This window comes from Vipera berus (assembly GCF_964194415.1).
Source record: "Vipera berus genome assembly, chromosome: 4".
NCBI lineage: Eukaryota > Metazoa > Chordata > Lepidosauria > Squamata > Viperidae > Vipera > Vipera berus.
In genome coordinates, this window is record NC_138206.1 from 120883673 (window position 1) to 120907318 (window position 23646).

Below are 23646 nucleotides of genomic sequence, written 5' to 3' on the forward strand. Positions count from 1 at the left end.
TCCTCCTCCTCCTCCCTCTCCGCCCCCCTCCCCCCCGGCGCAAGAGCGCAGCGCAAGAGCGCAGGGCAGCCGGGGCCAAAGCGCAGCGCAGCGCAGCCTTCGCCGGGCCGGGCCGGCAGCTCGGCGGGCGGCGCCCGGGGGAGGCGGAGTCGGGCGGGCCGGGCCCCCCCGAGCTGATAAAGGGCCGGGCGGGACGCGGCGGCGGCTCAGCCGGGGCAGCGCAGCGGGTCCGCGGCAGCGCTCGGAGATGCGGCGCGCCAGCCGAGACTACTCCAAGTACTTGCGCGGCGCCGAGGAGCTGGGCGCCGGCGCCGAGGGCGGCTCTCCTCCGTCGCCCTCCTCGTCGCCGGCCGGGGTCCCGCCCGCCCCGTCCCACTCGCCCTCCGCCTCCCGGGCCCTCCTGGCCGCCTTGGTCCTGCTGGGGCTCGGCCAGGTGATCTGCAGCCTGGCGCTCTTCCTCTACTTCAAGGCGCAGGTGAGGGATCCCCCCCCCTCGCGCGTCCCCGTCGAGGTGGGCACCCGGGCGGGCTTGGGGTGGGTGGGGGTCTCCATCCCTTTGCGTGTCCCTCGGTGGGTCTCATCGGGGAGATTTGCTCCCCTCCGCCCCCCTGCCCAGGTCTGTTAAAACTCAGGTCGAACGAAACCGTCCGCTGGGCTCGCCAACTTCGCCTCCTCTCGTTTCGCCGAGAGTTCTTGCCTTGCCGCGGGCGGGTTTCCGCCTCTGGCTTTGCCAAGTTCTTTCCTCGGGCTTTGCAAAGAGTTCGCGTCTCGTTTGGAGAAAGAAGTTCTTTTCTTGGCATGCGGGTTTCGCCTCTGTTTTTTTTGCGAAGTTCTTTCCTTGGGCTTGCAAAGAGTTCGCGTCTCGTTTGGAGAAGTTCTTTTCCTGGCGTGCGGGTTTCGCCTCTGTTTCGTGAAGTTCTTTCCTTGGGCTTTGCAAAGAGTCCGCGTCTCGTTTGGAGAAGTTCTTTTCTTGGCGTGCGGGTTTCGCCTCTGTTTTTTTTTTTGCGAAGTTCTTTCCTCGGGCTTGCAAAGAGTTCGCGTCTCGTTTGGAGAAGTTCTTTTCTTGGCGTGCGGGTTTCGCCTCCGTTTTTTTTTTGCGAAGTTCTTTCCTCGGGCTTGCAAAGAGTTCGCGTCTCGTTTGGAGAAGTTCTTTTCCTGGCGTGCGGGTTTCGCCTCTGTTTCGTGAAGTTCTTTCCTTGGGCTTTGCAAAGAGTCCGCGTCTCGTTTGGAGAAGTTCTTTTCTGGGCGTGCGGGTTTCGCCTCCGTTTTTTGCGAAGTTCTTTCCTCGGGCTTGCAAAGAGTTCGCGTCTCGTTTGGAGAAAGAAGTTCTTTTCTTGGCGTGCGGGTTTCGCCTCTGTTTTTTTTGCGAAGTTCTTTCCTTGGGCTTGCAAAGAGTTCGCGTCTCGTTTGGAGAAGTTCTTTTCTTGGCGTGCGGGTTTCGCCTCTGTTTCGTGAAGTTCTTTCCTTGGGCTTTGCAAAGAGTCCGCGTCTCGTTTGGAGAAGTTCTTTTCTTGGCGTGCGGGTTTCGCCTCTGTTTTTTTTTTTTTTGCGAAGTTCTTTCCTCGGGCTTGCAAAGAGTTCGCGTCTCGTTTGGAGAAGTTCTTTTCCTGGCGTGCGGGTTTCGCCTCTGTTTCGTGAAGTTCTTTCCTTGGGCTTTGCAAAGAGTCCGCGTCTCGTTTGGAGAAGTTCTTTTCTGGGCGTGCGGGTTTCGCCTCCGTTTTTTGCGAAGTTCTTTCCTCGGGCTTGCAAAGAGTTCGCGTCTCGCTTGGCGAAGTTCTTCCCTCGGCTCGCAAAAAGTTCGCGTCTGTTTGGGGCCAGCTTGCTGCTCTGCAATTTGGGCCAGGCGGTTGTTGCTTCCTGATTCTTTCAGGGTCCCCCCCGTTTGCTCCCGACCCACCAGCCACGGCGGGGTGTCCTTAGGGTTGCCCCGGGAGTGCCTGCTGGGGTCATTCTCGGACGGCGCGTGTTAAAGAGACCGATGGGGGAACCAATGAACGAGGTGAACGAGAGTTACTACTAGTTTGGCGAAGTTGGTGCGGGATTCCCTGGCGATGCTTCCTTCACCTTGGCTGCTTTCTTTCGGATGCCAACATGATCTCGAGGGGCAGGCACACACCCCCTCCTCCCCCCTGCGGAAAGCTAGAGCCAGAGCCAGCTAAGTTTAGTAAACTGCCCCCCCTCCCCACCCCTCAAGTTAGGAAGAAATTGGAAAGGGACAAATGTTGAAGTTCAGACTGGATGAAGTTGCAGGCCTGGGCGCAATGAATCGGGCCCCCTGCTCCAGTTGCTGAGGTGTGCCTGCGACAGCGGGGTGACTGGGCTGGGGATTTTCTTGGGGGGGGGTCTTGGCCAACTGGGTGTTGATATTGACCGGATTTGTGAAGCGTGAACGTTTCCTACTCTGCTTGAAATCAAGGTGAAAGGGGGGATATTTTCACCAGGCAGAGTTAAGAAGGTAGACTACCGCGTCTTCCTCCTCCCCCTCCCTTTCTCCCTCTCCCTCCCCCCTCCCTTACCTTCTCCCTCTCTTCCTCTCCCCTCCCTCCCTCTTGCTCTACCCCTCCCTCTCTTCCCCTCTCCCTCCTGCCCTCTCCCTCTCCTTCCTCTCCCTTCCCCTCTCCCTCTTCCCCTCCCTCTCTTCCTCTCCCCCTCCCTCCCTCTTCCTCTCTCTTCCCCTCTCCATCCCTCCCCCCTGTCCCTCTCCCTCTAGCCCCCTCCTTTCCTCTCGCTCTGCCTCTCCCTCCCTCTCCCTCTCCCTCACCCTCAATCTTTCCCTCCCTCTCCTTCCTGTCCCCTTCCTCCCCCTTGCTCTACTCCCTCTCTCCCTCTCCCCCTTCCTCCCTCTCGCTCTGCCCCTCCCTCCCTCTCCCTCACCCTCAATCTTTCCTTCCCTCCCTCTACTTCCTGTCCCCTTCCTCCCCCTTGCTCTACTCCTCCCTCTCCCCCTTCCTCTCTCCCTCTCCCCCTTCCTCCCTCTCGCTCTGCCCCTCCCTCCCTCTCCCTCACCCTCAATCTTTCCCTCCCTCTCCCTCTCCTTCCTGTCCCCTTCCTCCCCCTTGCTCTACTCCCTCAATCCTTCTCTCCCTTCCCCTCTCCCTCTCTCCCTCTCCCCCTTCCTCCCTCTCGCTCTGCCCCTCCCTCCCTCTCCCTCACCCTCAATCTTTCCCTCCCTCTCCCTCTCCTTCCTGTCCCCTTCCTCCCCCTTGCTCTACTCCCTCTCTCCCTCTCTCCCTTCCCCTCTCCCTCTCCCTCTCTCCCTTTCCCCCTTCCTCCCTCTCGCTCTGCCCCTCCCTCTCCCTCACCCTCAATCTTTCCCTCCCTCTCCCTCTCCATCCTGTCCCCTTCCTCCCCCTTATTCTACTCCTCCCTCTCTCCCTCTCTCCCTTCCCCTCTCCCTCTTTCCCTCCCTCTCTTCCTCTCCCCCTTCCTCCCTCTCGCTCTGCCCCTCCCTCCCTCTTCCCCTCTCCCTCCCTCCCTCCCCTCTGTTCCTCTCCCTCTAGCCCCCTCCTTTCCTCTCGCTCTGCCCCTCCCTCCCTCTCCCTCTCCTTCACCCCCAATCTCTTCCTCTCGCTCTCTCTTTAAGGCAGATCAGTTTTACATCTCGATTAGAAAGTTTAGCCTCGGGTATTTCAAGGCACCCGGCAGGGTGAGGAACCCTGGCTAACTTCACGCTTGTTTAGGGAGGCAAAAAGAGCTGACTGCACGTTAAACGGCAGTTCTGGATGGCAAGCCAAAGCTGTGGGAGTTCTGAGAAGCAAAGCCACACAGACACACACACACACCCCTGGGATTTTAAAGATGGGGGGTGGGTGGGAATTCTTCCCACCCGAGCCAAGATCTCATTCTGGGCAGGGCTGCCAAGCCAAGGATTGTCATCACTAACTCCAACAAGCTTGTCCAGTGTGGTTGAGATACCTCATACTTAGTTATTCACACATCGCTCCCCAAGTGACCGAAAGCCCACTTCTCATATTTTTGTATTTTCCTGGCTTTTCAAAGACTTTTTTTTTTGCAGCCTGCTCATCCCCACCCTGAGAAGTGGACAAATTTATCCTTGCGTCCAACGTTTGGGTTGATTTATTGAAGAACAGAAGATGTGATTTGCAGAGAGAGATACGTTCGCTGGGGGAAATGGCTAACTTGTTAGGACTGGCCTCTGTTCAAAGTTTTTTTTTTCTCCTCCCCCTAAATTTGGCGAAAGGATAAAATAATGTTTCTTTTCTTTGTCGGGGGATTTGAGAAATGCCTTAATCTCTCTTTTTGGGAAAAAGCAGGCCCCATACTAGCAAACGAAGAGGGCTTTTAGTGTGGGCAACGCAATATACAATATACGCTAGATTTGAATTTCTGGGGAGATAAAATTGAGGCGGGGGGGTGAGGAATCTCTAGTGCGGTTTAGATTTGGGGTTACAAAAAGGCCCTGCTTTTTTTTTCCTTGGAAATTACCCTGTTTCTTGCCTTTTCAGCTTTCCTTTTCAAACAAAAAACCCCCAAACCTTAAAAGGAAGTTGAAAGTTGATTTCTGCTGGGGTTTTCCCCCCCACACACACACCTGCTGGAGAAAGCTGTTCTCATGTTAGGTTTCTCTTTTTCAGATATTTTTTGAGGAAGAAAAGAAGATTTTCTTGGTTAGGCAAGCATTTGTTTGTTGCAGACCCCCAAGGTCCCTTCAGTGCTCTGTTATTCTGATTAGGATTTTCTCTCCTGGCACGATAAAATAGCACCAGAGCATGTAAAAGATTCTACCCAAGTGACCATTTTTGAGTTTAAAATTAATCTGGGGGAGGGGGGGAAATGCAATGTTTAAATGCCATCTGTGTGCCTAAATGATAATAAAAAAACACTCTTCAAAATTCTCTTGCTTCTCCCCCTCCCCAAGAGAAGAGGATTTATTTCATTTTGCATTATTTTACACTGTTCTTCCCCCTACCCCCCCAAAAAAAATCTACTCTTTTTACTATGCTAGCATTAAAAAAAAACCGAACATAGTTCCGTTCGGTGTATTTATGGCAGGGCTAAATGCAGGGTATTTTGTACAGACCTGGTTGACCCATCTCCTCAAAACGAGGAACTGAAAGAAAAAAAAGGGGGGGGGCTGAATCTGGTTGATGCGTTAACGTGCGGCATCCAGCTGCGTCTTTTTTTACTTTCCCCGATGAAAGTAAGAAGCAGAGATTCTTGCAGTGGAAGTCAGCTTTGGGCGATCATCAGAGGAGGAGAAGAGTAATTGAAGGGTAGCGTTGCCAAGATAAAGCATGCTTGAAGGGCATCAGCTAAACATCTCCAGCCTTGGGACCAAGGAGCAAGTAGTCTATGTGGGAAGGAGCACATGGTTTGCCTGGGCCTAGCTTTGATTCCTGCCTGTCTAGGGAAAAACAGGAAGCAGGAAAGAGAAAGAGGCCTATTTAAGAAGTGGGAAAAATCATTTTAGCGATGATGAAGGTGATGGTATCCATTCACCTTCAGGTGCTTTGGAGAACAGCTTGACTCCCTCTTCTTTGGGGCGGCCCCTGAGATATTGGAACATTGGCTATCGTGTCCCCCCTGATCCTTCTCTTCATTAAACTGTTGTTGTTAGCTGCGAAGTCGTGTCCGACCCATCGTAACCCCACGGACAACGTTCCTCCAGGCCTTCCTGTCCTCTACCATCTTCTGGAGTCCATTTAGGCTCACGCCTACTGCTTCAAGTGACTCCATCCGGCCACCTCATTCTCTGTCGTCCCCTTCTTCTATTGCCCTCCATCTTTCCCAGCATTAGACTCTTCTCCAGTGAGTCCTTCCTTCTCCTTAGGTGGCCAAAGTATTTGAGTTTCAGCTTCAGGATCTGGCTTTCTAATGAGCAGTCAGGGTTGATCTCCTCTAGGACTGACCGGTTTGATCGCCTTGCAGTCCAAGGGACTTGCAGGAGTCTTCTCCAGCACCATAGTTCAAAGGCCTCATTAAACTAGACATTCCCAATTCTTGCAACTGTTCCTTGTATGTTTTAGCCTCCAGTCCCCTGATCCTCTTTGTTGCTCTTCTCTGCCCTCTTTCTTAGAGTCCCAACTCAACTCAACTCTAGAATTAAAGGAGCAAATCTAACCCAAGCAGCCTGTCAGTCTGAGCATAGTTGTTATTAACCCAACCAAGGGTGAAAACTGTGCAGCCCCCGTTGAGTGTCAACAATTGCTTCAACTGGTCTGGCTTTGTTTTTCCAAATGAAGGGTGGAGTGGGAAAGTCTTACCTCCCCAGTGCTTTCTCTTTTCCTTCCACCCTTTAAAGCGTGCAACACACAAGTCAACAAGAAGGGTTGGCATCTAGTCATTTGTTTAGCTTTCTTCCAGTTGCTCAAGATGGTGGGTATGGCATGCCTTCCTCCCAATATTACTCCACAACCATCCCTGTAAAATAGGGTGGGCTGGGAAAGAGTGATTGGCCCAAGGACATCTCGTGAGCTTCTGTGACTGAGGGTGGACTCGACCTGAGTCTCCCCATTCCTAGTCCAGCATGTCAGTCATGTGGGGGTCCCTTCCTGTGGCATCCTGATATCATTGATTGATTCCTGAGGCTCATTGGGGGATCCAGAGGTTGACCTTCTGTCCTTCACCTCTCAAGACTATGAACTGGTGATCTAGATGGACAAATCTCACTCACGTAGGAGACATCTGCTTCCTGCGTTAACTGTTATGGCCAATCTAGCTACCAGTCTTTCAATATCTAAGGGTGTGTGTGTGGTGTCAACCCTACTGTCCAAAGCACCAGAAGGCAGGACAAGAAGCAAAGGATGGAAACTAATCAAGGAGAGAAACAACTTAGAACTGAGGAGAAATCTCCTGACAGTGAGAAAAATTAACCAGGTGGAATGACTTGCCTTCAGAAGTTGTGTGTGCTCCATCACTGGAGGTTTTTTGAGAAGAGATTGGACAACCACTTGTCTGGAATGGTGTAGGGTCTCCTGCTTGAGCAAGGGGTTGGATTAGAAGATCTCCAAGGCGGCTTCCAACTCTTGTTCTTCTGTTGGGAAAGGTGGGAGGAAAAAGAAGAAGACAATGTCCAGAAGCCAGGTGGATGGATTCATTTATAGTGGTGATGGCACTGAAGAACCAGGTTTTCACCCTTCAGGTTTCCTGGTTGTCCTCCACTCAACTACAAACCAAGCCTCATCTTGGTTAGGGCTTGCTGAGATCAGACAGGTGCCCCTCAGGGGTAGGCAACCTTGGCTCTTTGATGACTCGTGGACTTCAACTCCCAGAATTCCCGAGCCAGCTGTGGAATTCTGGGAGTTGAAGTCCACGAGTCATCAAAGAGCCAAGGTGGCCTACCCCTGAATGTGCTTCCATCTGCTGGATTCTTTGAATACTAACAATATTTAAACGGAAAATCCCATGGGACGATCCATATCCATTGCATCCGGCAAAAGTACGCTCTTCCATTTTGAATTTTGAACTTTTTGCTGGATTCAACTTCACTGAGAAACTCTCTAGACAAAAGCAAGTATACTTGTGGGCTTGGGTTTGACCACAGCCGTCTCACTTCTTGGAAAGTTGTGTGAAGAAGCCAGATATTTCTTGCTGGACTTAAAAAAAAAATCAGCCACATTTCAGTTCGTTCTTTTTCGAAACGTTGGATAATTTCCTCCATGTCTTTCCAGTTTCCTTTGGTTTGTCTGCAGTTTCAGAGAGGCAATTTAGGCGCTAAGAAATACATCTACGTAACCCTAATCATCTCACCGGTCTTCCTTCTATAACATGGCAGCCCATAATATGGCTTAAATTTGACTTCAGATAACCTACCAATCTGGTAACTTTTAACTCTCTGCAGGAGATAGCCAGGTAATAAATATTGAATATTGAATTGGAAATGTGATTGTGATCACTTAACGGTGTGGAGAAAATGAAACTTGGAGATTATGGAAAGAAGGACTAGGCGGGTGACGTCATAGCAGCGTTCCTATATTTGAGGGGCTGCCACAAAGAAGAAGAAAAAGAATTGAGGCCTTTGAACTCTGGTGCTGGAGAAGACTCCGAGTCCCTTGGACTGCAAGGCGATCAAACCGGTCAGTCCTAGAGGAGATCAACCCTGACTGCTCTTTAGAAGGCCAGATCCTGAAGCTAAAACTCAAATACTTTGGCCACCTAATGAGAAGGAAGGACTCACTGGAGAAGAGCCTAATGCTGGGAAAGTTTAAGGGCAATAGAAGAAGGGGACGACAGAGAATGAGGTGGCTGGATGGAGTCACTGAAGCAGGAAGCGTGAGCTTAAATGGACTCCAGAAGATGGCAGAGGACAGGAAAGCCTGGAGGAACATTGTCTATAGGGTCGCGATGGGTCGGACACGACTTCGCAACTAACAACAACAACACAAAGAAGAGGGGGGGGGGGTGTCAACTTAATTTCCAAAGCACCAGAAGGCAAGACGAGAAACAATGGATGGAAACTAATCAAGGAGAGAAACAACCTGGAATTAAGGTTCCTGACAGTAAGAACAATCGACCAGGGCAGCAGCTTGTCTCCAGAAGTTGTGGGTGCTCCAACGCGGGAGGTTTTGCAGAAGAGATTGGACAACCATTTGTCGAAAATGCGACAGGGTCTTCTGCTCGAACAGGGGGCTGGACTAGAAGACCTCCAAGGTCCCTTCCAACTCCGTTATTCCATTATTCTGTAAGCTTCCTTCCCTCCCCCCCCCAACTCTTCCTACCAATCTCTCTCCTCTTAACATGGAGCCAAGCTTTGCTTCTGGCGGGTGGCGCAGACTGGAATTTTGGCCCCGGAAAATAGGGATGCCTTGAAAAGATTCTCCAGGATTTTCCAAGACGTTGTGTGACACGCTTTGCCCAAAATCTCCTCGCTTTTATATTTTCTCTTTCCTTTCAACTCCGCCCCCACCCCACCCCCATCCCCATTTCTTTGAGGGGATGAGAATGCAGTTAACAGAGGGGTAAGTGTGTTGAAGCAGAACCGAGAAAGGGAATGTCTTTCTTTCTTTATAAATATATGGTCTTAGAAGCGACCTATTTATTGCTTTAGACCCGGGGTAGGCAACCTCGGCTCTTTTATGACTCATGGACTTCAACTCCCAGAATTCCTGAGCCAGCCAAGCTGGCTCAGGAATTCTGGGAGTTGAAGTCCATGAGTCATAAAAGAGCCGAGGTTGCCTACCCCTGCTTTAGGCCCTGTTGAAATTCTGCATGTCCGGTCACCATTTTCTTAACCTTTCTTTTTCTAACAATGGCTTGTAATCCGTGGCTTGATTTGGCCACTGCAAGCCAGAACCCCACAGCTATAGCTCTCCTTTAATATCTCAGGGGCTGCCCCAAAGAAAGGGGGGGGGTTGTCAAGGTCTTCTCCAAAGCGCCAGAAGGCAGGAGAAGAAGCAACGGATGGAAACTAGTCAAGGAGAGAAGCAACCTAGAACTGAGGAGAAACTTCCTAACAGTGAGGACAATGAAACAGTGGAACAGCTTTGCCTCCAGAAGCTGTGAATGCTCCAACACTGGAGGTTTTTAAGAAGAGACTGGACAGCCATTTGCCCGAAACGGTATAGGGTTTCCTGCCCGAGTAGGGGGTTGGACTAGATGACCTCCAAGGTCCCTTCCAACTTGGTTGTGCTGTTATTCTGTCTTTTCATCATGGCTTCCTTTTTCCTTCTCATCCTCCTCATTCTATCACGTAAGCAAAAAGGGGGGGGACAATCTTCCTTATTCCTTTCCTTCCTTCCTTCCTTCCTTCCTTCCTTCCTTCCTTCCTTCCTCCCTCCCTCCCTCCCTCCCTCCCTCCCTCCCATTCCTTTTCCTTCCTTCTTTTCTTCTCCTCTGTTCTTTATTCCTCCTTTCTTCCTTTCTCCTCTGTCTTTATCCTTCCTTCCTCCCTCCCTCCCTCCCATTCCTTTTCCTTGCTTCCATCCATCCTTTCGTCCCTCCCATTCCTTTTCCTTCCTTCCTTCCTTCCTTCCTTCCTTCCTTCCTTCCTTCCTCCCTCCCTCCCTCCCTCCCTCCCTCCCTCCCTCCTATTCCTTTTCCTTCCTTCCATCTTCCCTCCCTCCCATTCCTTTTCCTTCCTTCCTTCCTTCCTTCCTTCCTTCCTTCCTTCCTTCCTTCCTTCCTTCCTTCCTTCCTTCCTTCCTTCCTTCCTTCCCATTCCTTTTCTTTCTTTCCTTCCTTCCTCCCTTCCTTCTTCCCTCCTTCCACCCATTCCTCCCTCTGTTCCTGCAAGCTATAAATGCAGTCATTCAACCAACAAAGCCATCTACCTAAAGCTTTGCACCACTCTTGCTTCTGACCCAAATCTTACCAGAGATCGGCCAGCAAAATCAAACTTGAAATTCCTCCCAGACTCTGTTCCTTCACATGGTACCTTCCTCAGACGTAAGAAGCACTAGCGCGCTTAAATCTTGTCTCCCTAGTGAACGAAAAAGAAACAAATTAGAATTAGATGGTTTCAGGTAGGATGGTGCCCTGGTCTTTTTTAATCCTGGTTATCTGGAACCAGAATTGATCTGTTAGAAACGTAGCGCTGGTACAAATCCAGGGTTCGTCTCTCTTTAGATGTTTGAAAGAGACAAATTTGGAGCTAGCACTGTTAACAGCCACTGATTGTCAGGCAGGAAAAACCAGGTAACAATGAAGGTCCAATTATGTTTTATTTATAAACAGCCTAAGTACAGGAATCTTCTCAATTAATGGTTAGCACCTGGCTGGAGTTAGATAAGAGTCAATGGCTCTCAAGAGCAGTTAGATCACTTGCAGCTATGTTGAGATTCTAGGCTGATCCCTCTTTTAGCGCCACCCCAACTTCTGCTGCTTCTTCTCTTACACCTATTCATGGTTAATAACTCTGAAAGAGAGATTTGAGGTCTTGTTTTGTCCTAGGCTAGTGTCTGTCTGGGTCTTTGGGGGTTCGACAAGTATGACTTGAAAGCACTGAGCTGTTTTTGAATAATTTGTTCCAGATGGACCCTCACCGAATGTCTGAAGAGGATACTAACTGTTTACGATCCTTCCTGAGACTTCAGGGGAATGTAGATCTGACGGAAACCACCTTGGACAACCAAGAATCAAGGCTGCTGTCCGAATCGTGTCGAAGGATGAAGCAGGCTTTTCAGAGAGTAATGCAAAAGGTCAGTCTACTCCAGGGACGCAACAAGGTTGGAAGTTTATGAAAGTTTCAGGGTTACATTAGACCAGGGGTCTTCCAACTTGGCCCTTTGATGACTTGTGGACTTCAACTCCCAGAATTCCTCAGCCAGGTACGCATGCCTGGCTGAGGAATTCTGGGAGTTGAAGTCCACAAGTCATAAGAGGGCCAAGTTGGAAGACTCCTGTCCTAAAGTTTCATGTGGATGGTAGATAGCATGGTGAGAGGCCCAAGATTTTGTGTTAAAGCAGGGGTGTCAAACTCAATTTCATTGAGGGCCGCATCAGCATTGCGGTTACCCTCAGGGGGCCGGGTGGATATGGCCAAGGTGGGCATGGCCTACTGGGTGGGCGTGGCTAGAGTGCGTATGGCCTACTGGGTGGACGTGGCCAGCTCTACATCGTTCGCATCAAGGGTGCCTATGGGGGCCCGGGCAGGAGTGGGACAGATCTGAGGGTCTCTGGCGGAAGGAGGGTCTCTGGGCCAGGGCCAAGGCAGTGGGGGCCGTTCCCTCACTGTTTCCAGGATGGCTTCGCGGGCTGCATGAAACCACTTTGCGGGCCGCATCCGGCCCCTGGGCCTTGTGTTTGACATGTCTGTGTTAAAGAAAAAGCACTCCATACATTCTACATGACGGTTGTAAACTGGAGCAACTTGCCTCCAGAAGTTGTGGGTGCTTCATTACTAGAGGCTTTTAAGAAGAGACTGGACAACCGTTTGTCTGATATGGTACAGGTCTCCTGCGGGACCAAGGGGTTGGACTAGAATACCTCCAAGGTCCATTCCAGCTTTATTCCGATTGATTGAATCAATGGAACGACTTGCCTCCAGAAGCTGTGGGTGCTCCATCACTGGAGTCTTTTAAGAAGAGATTGGACAACAATTTGTCTGAAATGGTACAGGTCTCCTGCGGGACCAAGGGGTTGGACTGGAAGACCTCCAAGGTCCCTTCCAACTCTGTTCCTGTTAATACTGTCATTAAGAAAAGTCTGCACAGTTTCCTTGAACTATGAACTAAGAACTACGTAGAGGTCCCTTGATCCACTACAACAAGAACATCATACAGTTGGGAAGATTTCAAGACAGGATTGCTTGAAAGGAGTGGTTCCCCACAGGTTCTCTCAACTTGCCCCAGATCCAAAGTTTCACACCTCAGCGTTCCAAACCAGCTTCTTCATTTTAGAAACAATCTGACCAGATTTGGCAGAAGGAAACTTGGCATCGGCCCCTAACCAAGAGCATCCTGTTTCAGGCGTGATTCTCACCAGGTTCCTAATGACGTTTTCTTGAGAAGAACACAGTGAGGTTACAGGAAGAAGGGCAACTCAACTGTTGTCTTCCTTCCAAAAAGGCAATCTATTCCCAATGAAGATAAGGCAGAGAGACATCTTTAATTTCCTGGACTGGAAGACCTCCAAGGTCCCTTCCAGCTATTCGGATTCTGATTCCTTTTAACAGCCTCGGGGTTAAATGTTAGGAAATGTGACTTTTGGCCGTTTTTCACATTTAACGACCGTTGCGGTCCTGTGATCAAAATTTGGACTCTTGGTGACTCATATTTATGATGGTTACTGTGTCCCTAAGCTTAACCCTTCTGACAAGCAAAAATCCATGGGGATTAACAACTGGGTTAAGAACTGGGTTACTAATTGATAACAACTGGAGCGATTCCCTTCACAACTGCGTGAAAGGAGGTTGTAAAGCAGGGCAAAACTCATTTAACAACTGTCTCGCTTAACACCGAGAAATGTTGGGTTCAACTGTGGTCAGATGTCAAGGACAACCTGGATACAAGTCCATTCTTTTAGCCGTCCAGACGTTGCTGAAAACATGGCTTATCCAGAGGGCCTTCGGATCTCCCACAATATTTGGTGCCGCGCCTTAATTTTAGCTTGGAATTTTCACTCTCGTGTAATTTTTATTCGTAACCCTTGGTTGCGATAAACCAGATAGACCTCGGCTAATTTCAGGCAGCTGGATAAATGTGACACCTAAATAAACAGGAATAAACTTTGATTTCAACCCAAGGGTGACGTTCTATAAGTTGGTCACTTGATTTACTTTCCTCGGTGAGAGAAGGATCATAACGGCGGGTTGTTTAAAAACAACAGCCTTCTAAATCTTGATTTATTTGGGAGGGACTAATCCTGACGAACACAGCTGGTCCTCGGCTTACAACCGAAATGGACCCCAGAATTGATGTTGCTAAGTGAGGAATTTGTTCAGGGAGTTTTGCCCCACTTGACGAGCTTTCCCCACGCAGCTGCTAAGTCAATCGTTGCGGTCGTAAAAATTAGTCACACGGGGTTGTTAAGTGAATCTGGCTTCCCCATTGGCGCAAAAGGGGGGTCACATGACCCCGGGAAGCTGCGACCGTCATAAGTATGAACAAGTTGCCAAGCATCTGAATGAAATCACCTGGGATGCTGCAACGGCTGTAAGTGTGAGACGTGGTCGTAAGTAACATTTTTCACTGTTGTCGTAACTTCGCACAGTCACAAAATGGACCGTTGCAAGCCTGCCTGTAGAACTTTGTTTAGTCTTTTTCGACATTGACTGTCCTTGATCGCAGCAGATCCTGAAAAACTGGCCAGGGTGTGCTGAATTCACAAGAAACCGGCCCCAAATATGGCGCAGGCAATCCAACAACTCAAAGATCTTTAGAGCATTTGGCCTCTTACTCATCCCTGATTGCTTAGCTCTATTTAAATCTAATTATGATCTGATCTAAGGGTGTCTTGGCAGGGTACTAAACCCCCGTGTGGGAATCTGTCGGTTTATTTCCTTTTTTTATTGCTACAGAGGGGGGAAAAAATCTGGCAAGAGCTTTTAATTGAACTAGTTCAGAGTTGTTGTTGTTTTTTTTTAAAAATAAAATCCTTGCCAGGATTCTGCTGAAGAAAACATACGTAGTCAAACTTTCTGCAACATAAAATTTTATTTATTGATGGTTCTCTGGCAGTGGAATTGAATTTCTGGGCTGGAAGCATAACCTCTCTTCCAAATGGATCGAACGAACCATGCTAGGTTTTTTTTAAGGGGGGGTGCCTTTATAAGTGAGAGGAGAGAAACACATATATTAACCATGCTTGTTTTGGTGGTAGGTCATGTCAGCCCTCCTCTCTCGAAAATATTCTCTCGGTTTTGTGAGCGCCTGTCCCATGGGGAGGGAGTGGTTGTCTTCTGCATGCTGATACTTCTGCATAATTGGAAAATATGTCTGGGCTATGCTATGGAAATCCAAGCCTGTTTGGGTTGCCCTGTTTCGAAGTGAGTGGCAGCAGCCAAAAAGGCCGGTGCAATCCTAGGTTGCATTAATAGAGGGATAGAATCAACATCAAAATCAAGCGTTAGTGCCACTTTATAATGCCTTGGTCAGACCTAGAATTATGCATCCAGTTTTGGTCGCCAGGATACAAAAAGATGCCGAGATTCTGGAAAGAGTGCAGAGAAGAGCAACAAAGATGATTAGGGGACTGGAGACTAAAACATATGAAGAACAGTTGCTGGAATTGGGTATGTCTAGTTTAATGAAGAGAAGGACCATGACATGATAGCAGCGTTCCAATATCTCAGGGGCTACCCCAAAGAAGAGGGAGTCAAGCTATTCTCCAAAGCACCTGAAAGCAGGACAAGAAGCAACGGATGGAAACCAGGCAAGGAGAGAAGCAATCTAGAACTAAGGAGAAATTTCCTGACAGTTAGAACAATCAATCAAAGGAACGTCTTGCCTCCAGAAGTTGTGGGTGCTCCATCATTGGAGGCTTTTAAGAAGAGACTGGACAGCCACTGGTCTGGAATGGTATCTGGTCTCCTGCTTGAGCAGGGGGTTGGACTAGAAGACCTCCAAGGTCCCTTCCAAACTCTGTCATTTTGTTAAGTGTTCCGTCAGATGGGCAGTTGGTCTTATTTGCAACAATGTTGACACCTGTACTTGATAGATAGATGGTTCCCTTAACAGAATGTAGAGCAATAGAATGGGAATGAGCAGAGTTACAGTGTGATTAGGGAATTTCAGCTACAAGGAGAACAATTTGGGAGAAGCAGTCTCGGTGACAGTGAGGGGACGAAGGGAAAAGCAATTAAATGGAGCAGGGGAACTTGGAGCGTTAACGGAAGATGCTCAGTTCAAAGCTAGTAGACAGTTCTTAAACGGATTTGTGGAGCCACCAGGCCTTGGCCAACTCCAGTGAAATGTAGACCAGCAACCACCCAGGTGGACTCTTAAGTTCTCTGCTCACGTCAAGGAGTCTTTCTTTCCATTCAAAGCTGACTTGACAGTGTTTCCTTCTCGGTTCTTGGCCAAGGGGAGTAAAATCCCCAGCTTATCAAATTTATTCACGCAGTGTCAACAAAATGGTGTATTTCTTTCCTTCTGGCTTGGTGACTTTTCCTGCAAGGCCTTAGGCGGCCTTTCGCAAGCCACATTCATCCCTTTGTCAGGAGACATCGTCAGAGACATCAGTCAGTCAAGGGAGCAATTTTCCATCCACCTTGGCAGCCATCCCAGGAGCTGATGGCTGAGGGGGAGCTTGGTCAGGCTGAGACTTGCCTCTGCACTTCACGACAAAACAAACCTCGTTGAACCTCAGGATGGCCTCTCGTGAGGAGATATTTACGTAGACCGCTGAGGGATGGTTGACGTTGGAGTTTGAGTGGTATTTATAGAATCAGACCATGAATATCTGGTCTCGTGGCCTTCATTGATGGCTTAGGTGAGGTTGTGAAGTAGGTATGTGACACCAAAGCCTATTTGCAACCTGAACTTTTCCTGAATTTTGTAATATTAATCTCGTTACAAAAAGACACATACCTTTATAAATATGTTAGGGGAAAAATGCATAGAAAATTATTATTTCAAGGAGAGCTGCCTGTAAAAATAGCTACATCTTTCTTTCTTTCTTTCTTTCTTTCTTTCTTTCTTTCTTTCTTTCTTTCTTTCTTTCTTTCTTTCTTTCTTTCTTTCTTTCTTTCTTTCTTTCTTTCTTTCTTTCTTTCTTTCTTTCTTTCTTTCTTTCTTTCTTTCTTTCTTTCTTTCTTTCTTTCTTTCTTTCTTTCTTTCTTTCTTTCTTTTTCCTCGAAGATGCTTCACTTCTCGCCCAGGAGGCTTCTTCAAGTTCGGAACTGAAGCGAAACATCTTCAAGGAAAAACCAAGTCCTGTTGCCTTTTTGAAAAAGCACCTTTGGGACAACTGTGACCTGGAGGACTGAGAAGCTCCATAGATTTCAAACAGTGTATTTGTGTGTAGAACCCGTGCAAACCATTTTTTTTTAGTTGGTTCACAGGAAGTTCATCTCAGCCTTCCTTTTCGACTTTGCCTTTGGAGTGATCAGATGCCAAGAAGGGGATTCGAAATTCCATATTCCCGACTGCTTAGAAAAAAGAAGGCAGATAGCCAGCAACTTGCTATGCAGAAGTAAGAAATCTCTGCTGAAAAAAATACACCTCTTTTGCACACCTGTGTAAGATGGAGGAGAACCACTGCATTTAACCTCTAGACTTGCCTTAAAGAGAGAAAAACCTTAAACGCCGAAGTAAAATCATGGTGATGGGTTGTGAATTAAAGAATCCCAAAGCTGAGGATTAACTGAATGTATGGAAAACCAAGATCATGGCATCCGGCCCTCTCAATTCCTGGCAAACAGATGGGGAAGAAATGGAGGTAGTGACAGATTTTATTTTCCTGGGCTCCAAGATCACCGCAGATGGGGACTGCAGCCAAGAAATTAAGAGACGCTTGCTCCTCGGGAGGAAAGCCATGGGAAACCTAGACAGCACACTAAAAAGCAGAGACATCACCCTGGCAACAAAAGTGCGTATAGTCAAGGCTATGGTCTTCCCAGTTGCAATGTATGGCAGTGAAAGTTGGACCATAAGAAAGGCTGAGCACCAAAGAATTGAGGCCTTTGAACTCTGGTGCTGGAGAAGACTCCTGCGAGTCCCTCGGACTGCAAGGCGATCAAACCGGTCAGTCCTAGAGGAGATCAACCCTGACTGCTCTTTAGAAGGCCAGATCCTGAAGCTAAAACTCAAATACTTTGGCCACCTGATGAGAAGGAAGGACTCACTGGAGAAGAGCCTCATGCTGGGAAAGGTTGAGGGCAATAGAAGAAGGGACGACAGAGAATGAGGTGGCTGGATGGAGTCACTGAAGCAGTAGGCGTGAGCCTAAATGGACTCCAGAAGATGGTAGAGGACAGGAAGGCCTGGAGGAACATTGTCCATGGGGTCGCGATTAGTCGGACACGACTTCCCAGCTAATAACAACAACAACAACAACAATGGAACCATGGAGGACTTGAGGAACATCCAAACGATTGGAAGTTCTTTATTGTAGGGATTTTGCAGGCACCTTGATAATGAGTTTATTTTGTGACCATATGTTTTCATCCTCATCCTGTATTGCAGGCATTTATTTTTTGTACCTCCTTTTCGATTCATTGGGCCATTTTCCGTGCCTTGCTAGTGAAAGTTTTAAAAGATTTGATGCTTTCTGTGCCGTTTCCTTCCTGACTGACAGAGCTAGAAAACATTCGATTTCCTGCAAGATAACGATTTTTGATCTTCTTCTTAGCATTCAGCTCATCATTGGTTCCCACCATCCTCTCTGGTTTAGGTGAGGGTTAGATGCTAAGGGATTAAAAACTGCACACCCACACGTACTTGGAAGATTGCTCAAGACTGTGTCTTTCATCTCACTCCCCCAAATTGTCATTCTTTCTCTGAGAAGTTCTCTTCTAGGAATTGATACCCTTCATTCATTAGATTCTAGATCCTGAGGGATCGGTCATTCGATTGGAGTCACCATGTAAAAAAAGAGGTTGAGACTCTGGAAAGAGCGCAGTGAAGAGCAACAAAGATGATCAGGGGACTGGAGGCTAAAACATATAAAGAGCAGTTGCTGGAATTGGGTATGTCTAGTTTAATGAAGAGAAGGACAAGGGGTTGACATGATAGCAGTCTTTCAATATTTGAGGGCTGCCCCAAAGAAGAAGAGGCAGTCAAGCTATTCTCCAAAGCGCCTGAAGGCAGGACAAGAAGCAACAGATGGAAACTCATCAAGGAGAGAAGCAACCTGGAACTAAGGATGAATTTCCTGACAGTGAGAACAATTAATTAGTAGAACAACCTGCCTCCAGAAGTTTTGAATGCTCCAATACTGGAAGTTTTTAAGAAGAGACTGGACAGCCATTTGTCTGAAATGGTATAGGCTTTCTTGTCTGAGCAGGGGGTTGGACTAGATGACCTCCACGGTTCCTTCCAACTCTGTCATTCTATTCTATTTGAATGTCTTCCCTGCTCCAGGAGTGATGGAGAAGCCAATGATGGTCTTGTTTGGACTCGCTGATCCCATCCAATATCATGACATCACCACAACTGTGGGTTTATAATGTTTTGAAACCACAAGTGGTTTGACCCATGAATGTGTGGTTCTTGGCTATCCTGGGTAGATCTCTGCTAAGCTGTTTTGCAAAATTCGGTGCTGTGCACTTTTGGGAAAGGCAACTTCTAAACTCTGGGTAGGAAAAGTCAGATGGATTTCTGCTTGTGCTGCAAGTGGAGGGAGGTGATTTTGACATAAGTTTCCTCGTAAGCATTTTACGCCTCATAGCTGCTCAAAACTGCAGAGGCACATGAAGTCCCGTGGAAAGATAAAGAAAACCTTGTGAGTTCAAAAATCATGAATTTAGTAACAATACTTTTGCCATTAACTAGTGCCACTGGAGAGCCATAATTATGCAACTTTGTCTTTCCAGATGTTTGGGACCTCAGTTCCCAGCACTGAAACTGGTGTTATGATTTTATGGGAATTGTTGGGCACAAAAGGTCAGGTACAATTAAACTGATTTCTTGCTACTCATAACTATACACAGGAACCTTGCAAACTCACAGTTAATAGCTGCTTGTAGTTAAAGAAGAATCCACAAAATTCTAGGGAATTGGACTGGCTTTGCTTGTGACTATCTAGAGATTCTAGGCTAATCCCTCTTTTGACTCCACCCCCAGATTCTTCCAATGCTTCTCCTACAATTGTAGCCCAAACCATCTGGAAAGCAGATCTTATCTCCCCTGGACTGCAACAGGTTTAGCTACAATCCAACTCTACAGCATTAAATGCATTTTTTTTCCTTTTTAGGAAGTCCAACGTCTGAGTGCGGGAAAAGACCAGTCACGATTGGAGAAATGTAAGTGTTACTTTCTTGTTAGGAACTTTTGCATTAAGGAAGATTTCAGAGCTGATTTTAATATGATGGGTTTTTCCACCCCTAACAGCCACCATGGGAGCTTCACCCAGTTCAGATTTACCTAAGAAAAGTAAACCTGAGAAAGCACCATTTGCCCACCTTATAATTGATGGCCACAATATTCCGACTGGTAAGTTCATTTTCAAATGTTTACCATGTTACCATACAACTTGGAATGAGAAGCAAGAAACTTGGCTGATTTACCGCCAGTGATGTCTGAAATGGGCAACTACATAGATATATTTAAATTCCAATGATTATATTTTTAAAGAATTATACTTGGTGTATACCATTCGCTATACTTCTTAGAATAGAATAGAATAGAATAGAATAGAATAGAATAGAATGAAGAATGAATAGAATAGAATAGAATAGAATAGAATAGAATGAAGAATGAATAGAATAGAATATAGAATAGAATAGAATTAGAATAGAATAGAAGAGAACAGAAGGAGAATATAGTAGAGTAGAATAGAAGCAGAATAGAATAGAATAGAATAGAATAGAATAGAATAGAATAGAATAGAATAGAATAGAATGATGAATTAATAGAATAGAATAGAATAGAATAGAATAGAATAGAATAGAATAGAATAGAATAGAATAGAATAGAATATAGAATAGAATAATATAGTAGAGTAGAGTAGAATAGAATAGCAGAGTAGAGTAGAATAAAATAGAATAGAATAGAATGAAGAATTAATAGAATAGAATTAGAATAGAATAGAATAGAATAGAATAATAGAATAGAATAGAATAGAATAGAATAGAATAGAATAATAGAATAGAATAGAATAGAATAGAATAGAATAGAATAGAATAGAATAGAATAGAATAGAATAGAATAGAATAGAATAGAGTTGGAAGGGACCTTGGAGATCTTCTAGTCCAACCCCCTGCTCAGGAAGAAGACCCTATACCAGAGGTCTTCAAACTCGGCCCTTTTATGACTCATGGACTTCAACTCCCAGAATTTCTCAGCCAGGCATGAGAACTAAGGAGAAACTTCCTGACAGTGAGGACAGTTAACCAGTGGAACGGAAGTGGTTTCTCCATCACTGGAGGTGTTTAAGCAGGGACTGGACAGCCCCTTGTCTGAGATGGTACAGGGTTCCTGCTTGAGCAGGGGGCTGGACTAGAAGGCCTCCAAGGTCCCTTCCAGCTCTTGTTATTCTGTTATTCTGAATAGCTTGCCTCCAGAGGTTGTGGGTGCTCCATCACTGGAGGCTTTTAAGAAGGGACTCCTCCTCCTCCTCCTCCTCTTCCTCTTCCTCCTCCTCCTTCTTCTTCTTTTCTTCCTCCTCCTCCTCCTCTTTTTCTTCTTCTTCTTCTCCTCCTCCTTTCTTCTTCTTCTTCTTCTTCTTCTTCTTCTTCTTCTTCTTCTTCTTCTTCTTCTTCTTCTTCTTCTTCTTCTTCTTCTTCTTCTTCTTCTTCTTCTTCTTCTTCTTCTTCTTCTTCTTCTTCTTCTTCTTCTTCTTCTTCTTCTTCTTCTTCTTCTTCTTCTTCTTCTTCTTCTTCTTCTTCTTCTTCTTCTTCCAAGCTCAGTGAGCACCAAGGACCCCACAATCCTCCTCCTCCTCCTGGTTCTTGAGAATTGTTGAATTTTTCTGCATCCCTTGTCTGGAATGGTATAGGGTTTCCTGCTTGAAGACCTCCAAGGTCCCTTCCAGCTGTATTCTGACGGATCCATCAAACTAGTCACTAAGTGAGAATTATTTGTCATCCCCAAATAGGAAGCCAACATTTTTATTCATTTTTTTTTTAATTTTTCATCTTAGGCACCGGGAAAGTCAACCTGACGTGTTGGCATCACGACAAAGGCTGGGCCAACGTGCTGAATATGACGTTCAGCGACGGCCGGCTCATAGCCAATCACGATGGCTTTTACTACCTATACGCCAACGTCTGCTTCAGGCACCACGAAACGTTGGGGAACCTGACCGGACAGATGCTGCAGCTGATGGTCTACCTGATCAAAACGGACGCCAAGAGGCGAAACTCCGTGGTTCTGATGAAAGGCGGAAGCACTAAGAATTGGTCCGGGGACTCCGAATTTCATTTCTTCTCGGTGAATGTCGGAGGTTTCTTCAAACTGAAGGCGGGAGAGGTCGTGAGCATCCAGGTCTCCTATCCTTCCTTGCTGGACCATTCTCCGGAAGGAACTTATTTCGGAGCTTTTAAAATAAGAGATATCGATTGAATTTGATTTTATTTTGAAAAAATGGGGGGAGGGGAAAGTGGTATTTATTCAGCTGGGTTAGATTACTGGAGGATGGAGTTACAGCTTGCGGGGTCCAGCTGCCTACAGGTAGTCCTTGACTTATGACCGCGACTGAGCCCAAAATTTCCAATTGCTAAGCGAGACAGTTGTTCATTGAGCTTGGCCCCATTTTACGACCGTTCTTGCCAGAGTGGTTAAATAAATCGCTGCAGTTGTTAAGTCAATATTGCGGTTGGTAAGCGAATCTGACTTCCCCGTTGTCAGAAGGTCGCCACAGGGGATCACGGGACACCGCAACCGTCATAAGTACATGCCAGTTGCCAAGCCTCTGAATTCTGAGCACGTGATCAAAATTTGGCTCATCGGTTGCTTTCTTAAAAGCGCCCTTTTAAAAGTGAAAAGTGCCGTTTTAGCTTCGCTAAATAAATTGGCGTAAGTCAAGGACTACCTCTTATCAATTCAACTTCCTGGCAGTCTTACTGACAGCTGCCTTTCAAAAAAAACAAACAAACCTGCTCCTAAGGTTAGGACCATCCCAGCTAAAATAGTTCATTTGAAGGTTTTTGGCCTGTGGACCAAAGAGGCTAAGAGGACTATGAATGAATTGGCCATCCCATCTGGAATGGCATTTAAACCATGGCTTATAAAAACACTTCGAAAAACTAAGCCGACTTTGGTGTCCTACAGGAACTCCAGAGTTGGATCCAGAAGACATTAGTAGCATGTAACTGCTATTAAAATCTGGAAATAGTAATAATAATAATGATGATGATGATGATGTGCCGCTGATTTTCACAAAAACGTAACTTCTTGAAAAGCTAAAAAAGTTCCAAGCCCAGGGCGGGGGAATACTTCTGAACAAACTCGCTTTGAGAATTGCACTGTTCGTTTGGATTGACCCCTTGTGTCGTTTGTAAAGTGAGTTTTGCCCTGTTTTACGACCTTCCTTGCCACAGTCGTTAAGGGAATCGCTGCAGTGGTTAAATTAGTAACCTGGTTCTTAAGTAAATTTGGCTTCCCCCATTGACTTTGCAAAAGGGGATCGCGTGACACCCCCCCCCCCGCCCCCGGGATGCTGAAACTGTCCTAAGTCCATGCCAATTGCCGATCCTTTGAATTTTGATCATGTGACCATGGTGGGGGGGGAATGCTGCAACGGTCGTAAGTGTGAAAAACGGTCATCAGTCAGTTTTTGTAACTTTGAACGGTCACTAAGCAAGCTGTTTTAAGTTGAGGACGCCCTGTCATTTTTGCCTAGTTTTGTGTGCCTTAACGAATTTTGTTTTATACGGTACGCAACGTATGCACTGGTGCAACTTCGCCTTAACATTTTGTAATTAAAACATTGGGGAGGGAGGGGGGGAAGAAAGCCTAAGTCAATTTAGGAAGAGATTTTTAGAATTTGTAAAATGTAACCGTCACTTTCTAAATGACAAAACGTCTTATATTATCCCCCCCACACACTTTTCTTTTTTTTTTTCCCCTGCTGGCGGATTTGCCTCTGAAGCGTCTTATATTTTTGCCTTCTCCTGTGTCTGTGCTTCGTAAGATTCTTTTATTGAAGAGTTTTGGCACTGAATTTGTCCGATACGGCTTGTGTATCTGGGACACGATTCTACTGACTACGGTACAAAGGTGCTTTTCCTTGTTTGCAATATGGTATCAGCTGTAAGGTTGGGTTGGTTGGCTGCATGAAAGGATGGGGACTCTGAGAATTGATTCACAATGGAGGTGGCTTAGAGCGGAGATTTTTGTTTTGAGGAACATCCATTCCACGGACATCCATAGGAACAAATGTTGATGTTGAACAAATTTAGCCTGAATTTGATCAAATGTTTATGAAGATTCTCAGTCATGCTGGTTATAATTGTTTCACAGGAGCTTTTTCACGAGGCATCAGTGATGACGCTTCTTGGATGAGAAGTGAAACTCTTCTTCCTCCTCCTCCTCCTCCTCCTCCTCCTGTTGTTGTTGTTGTTGTTGTTGTTCTTCTTCTTCTTCTTCTTCTTCTTCTTCTTCTTCTTCTTCTTCTTCTTCTTCTTCTTCTTCTTCTTCTTCTTCCTCT

At 46.8% G+C, this 23646-nt stretch overlaps 1 protein-coding gene across 1 annotated transcript; it reads left to right on the forward strand.

Annotated features, from left to right (window-relative positions):
- Window positions 1–247: 247 nt before the first annotated feature.
- Window positions 248–21667, forward strand: TNFSF11 (TNF superfamily member 11; the record flags this gene model as incomplete). Its single annotated transcript, XM_081328032.1, has 5 exons — window positions 248–475; window positions 10929–11096; window positions 19252–19300; window positions 19389–19490; window positions 21139–21667. The coding sequence occupies 5 exons, from the start codon at window positions 248–250 to the stop codon at window positions 21558–21560; spliced, it is 969 nt and encodes a 322-aa protein (XP_081184158.1). The 3' UTR covers window positions 21561–21667.
- Between the last annotated feature and the right edge of the window lie 1979 nt (window positions 21668–23646).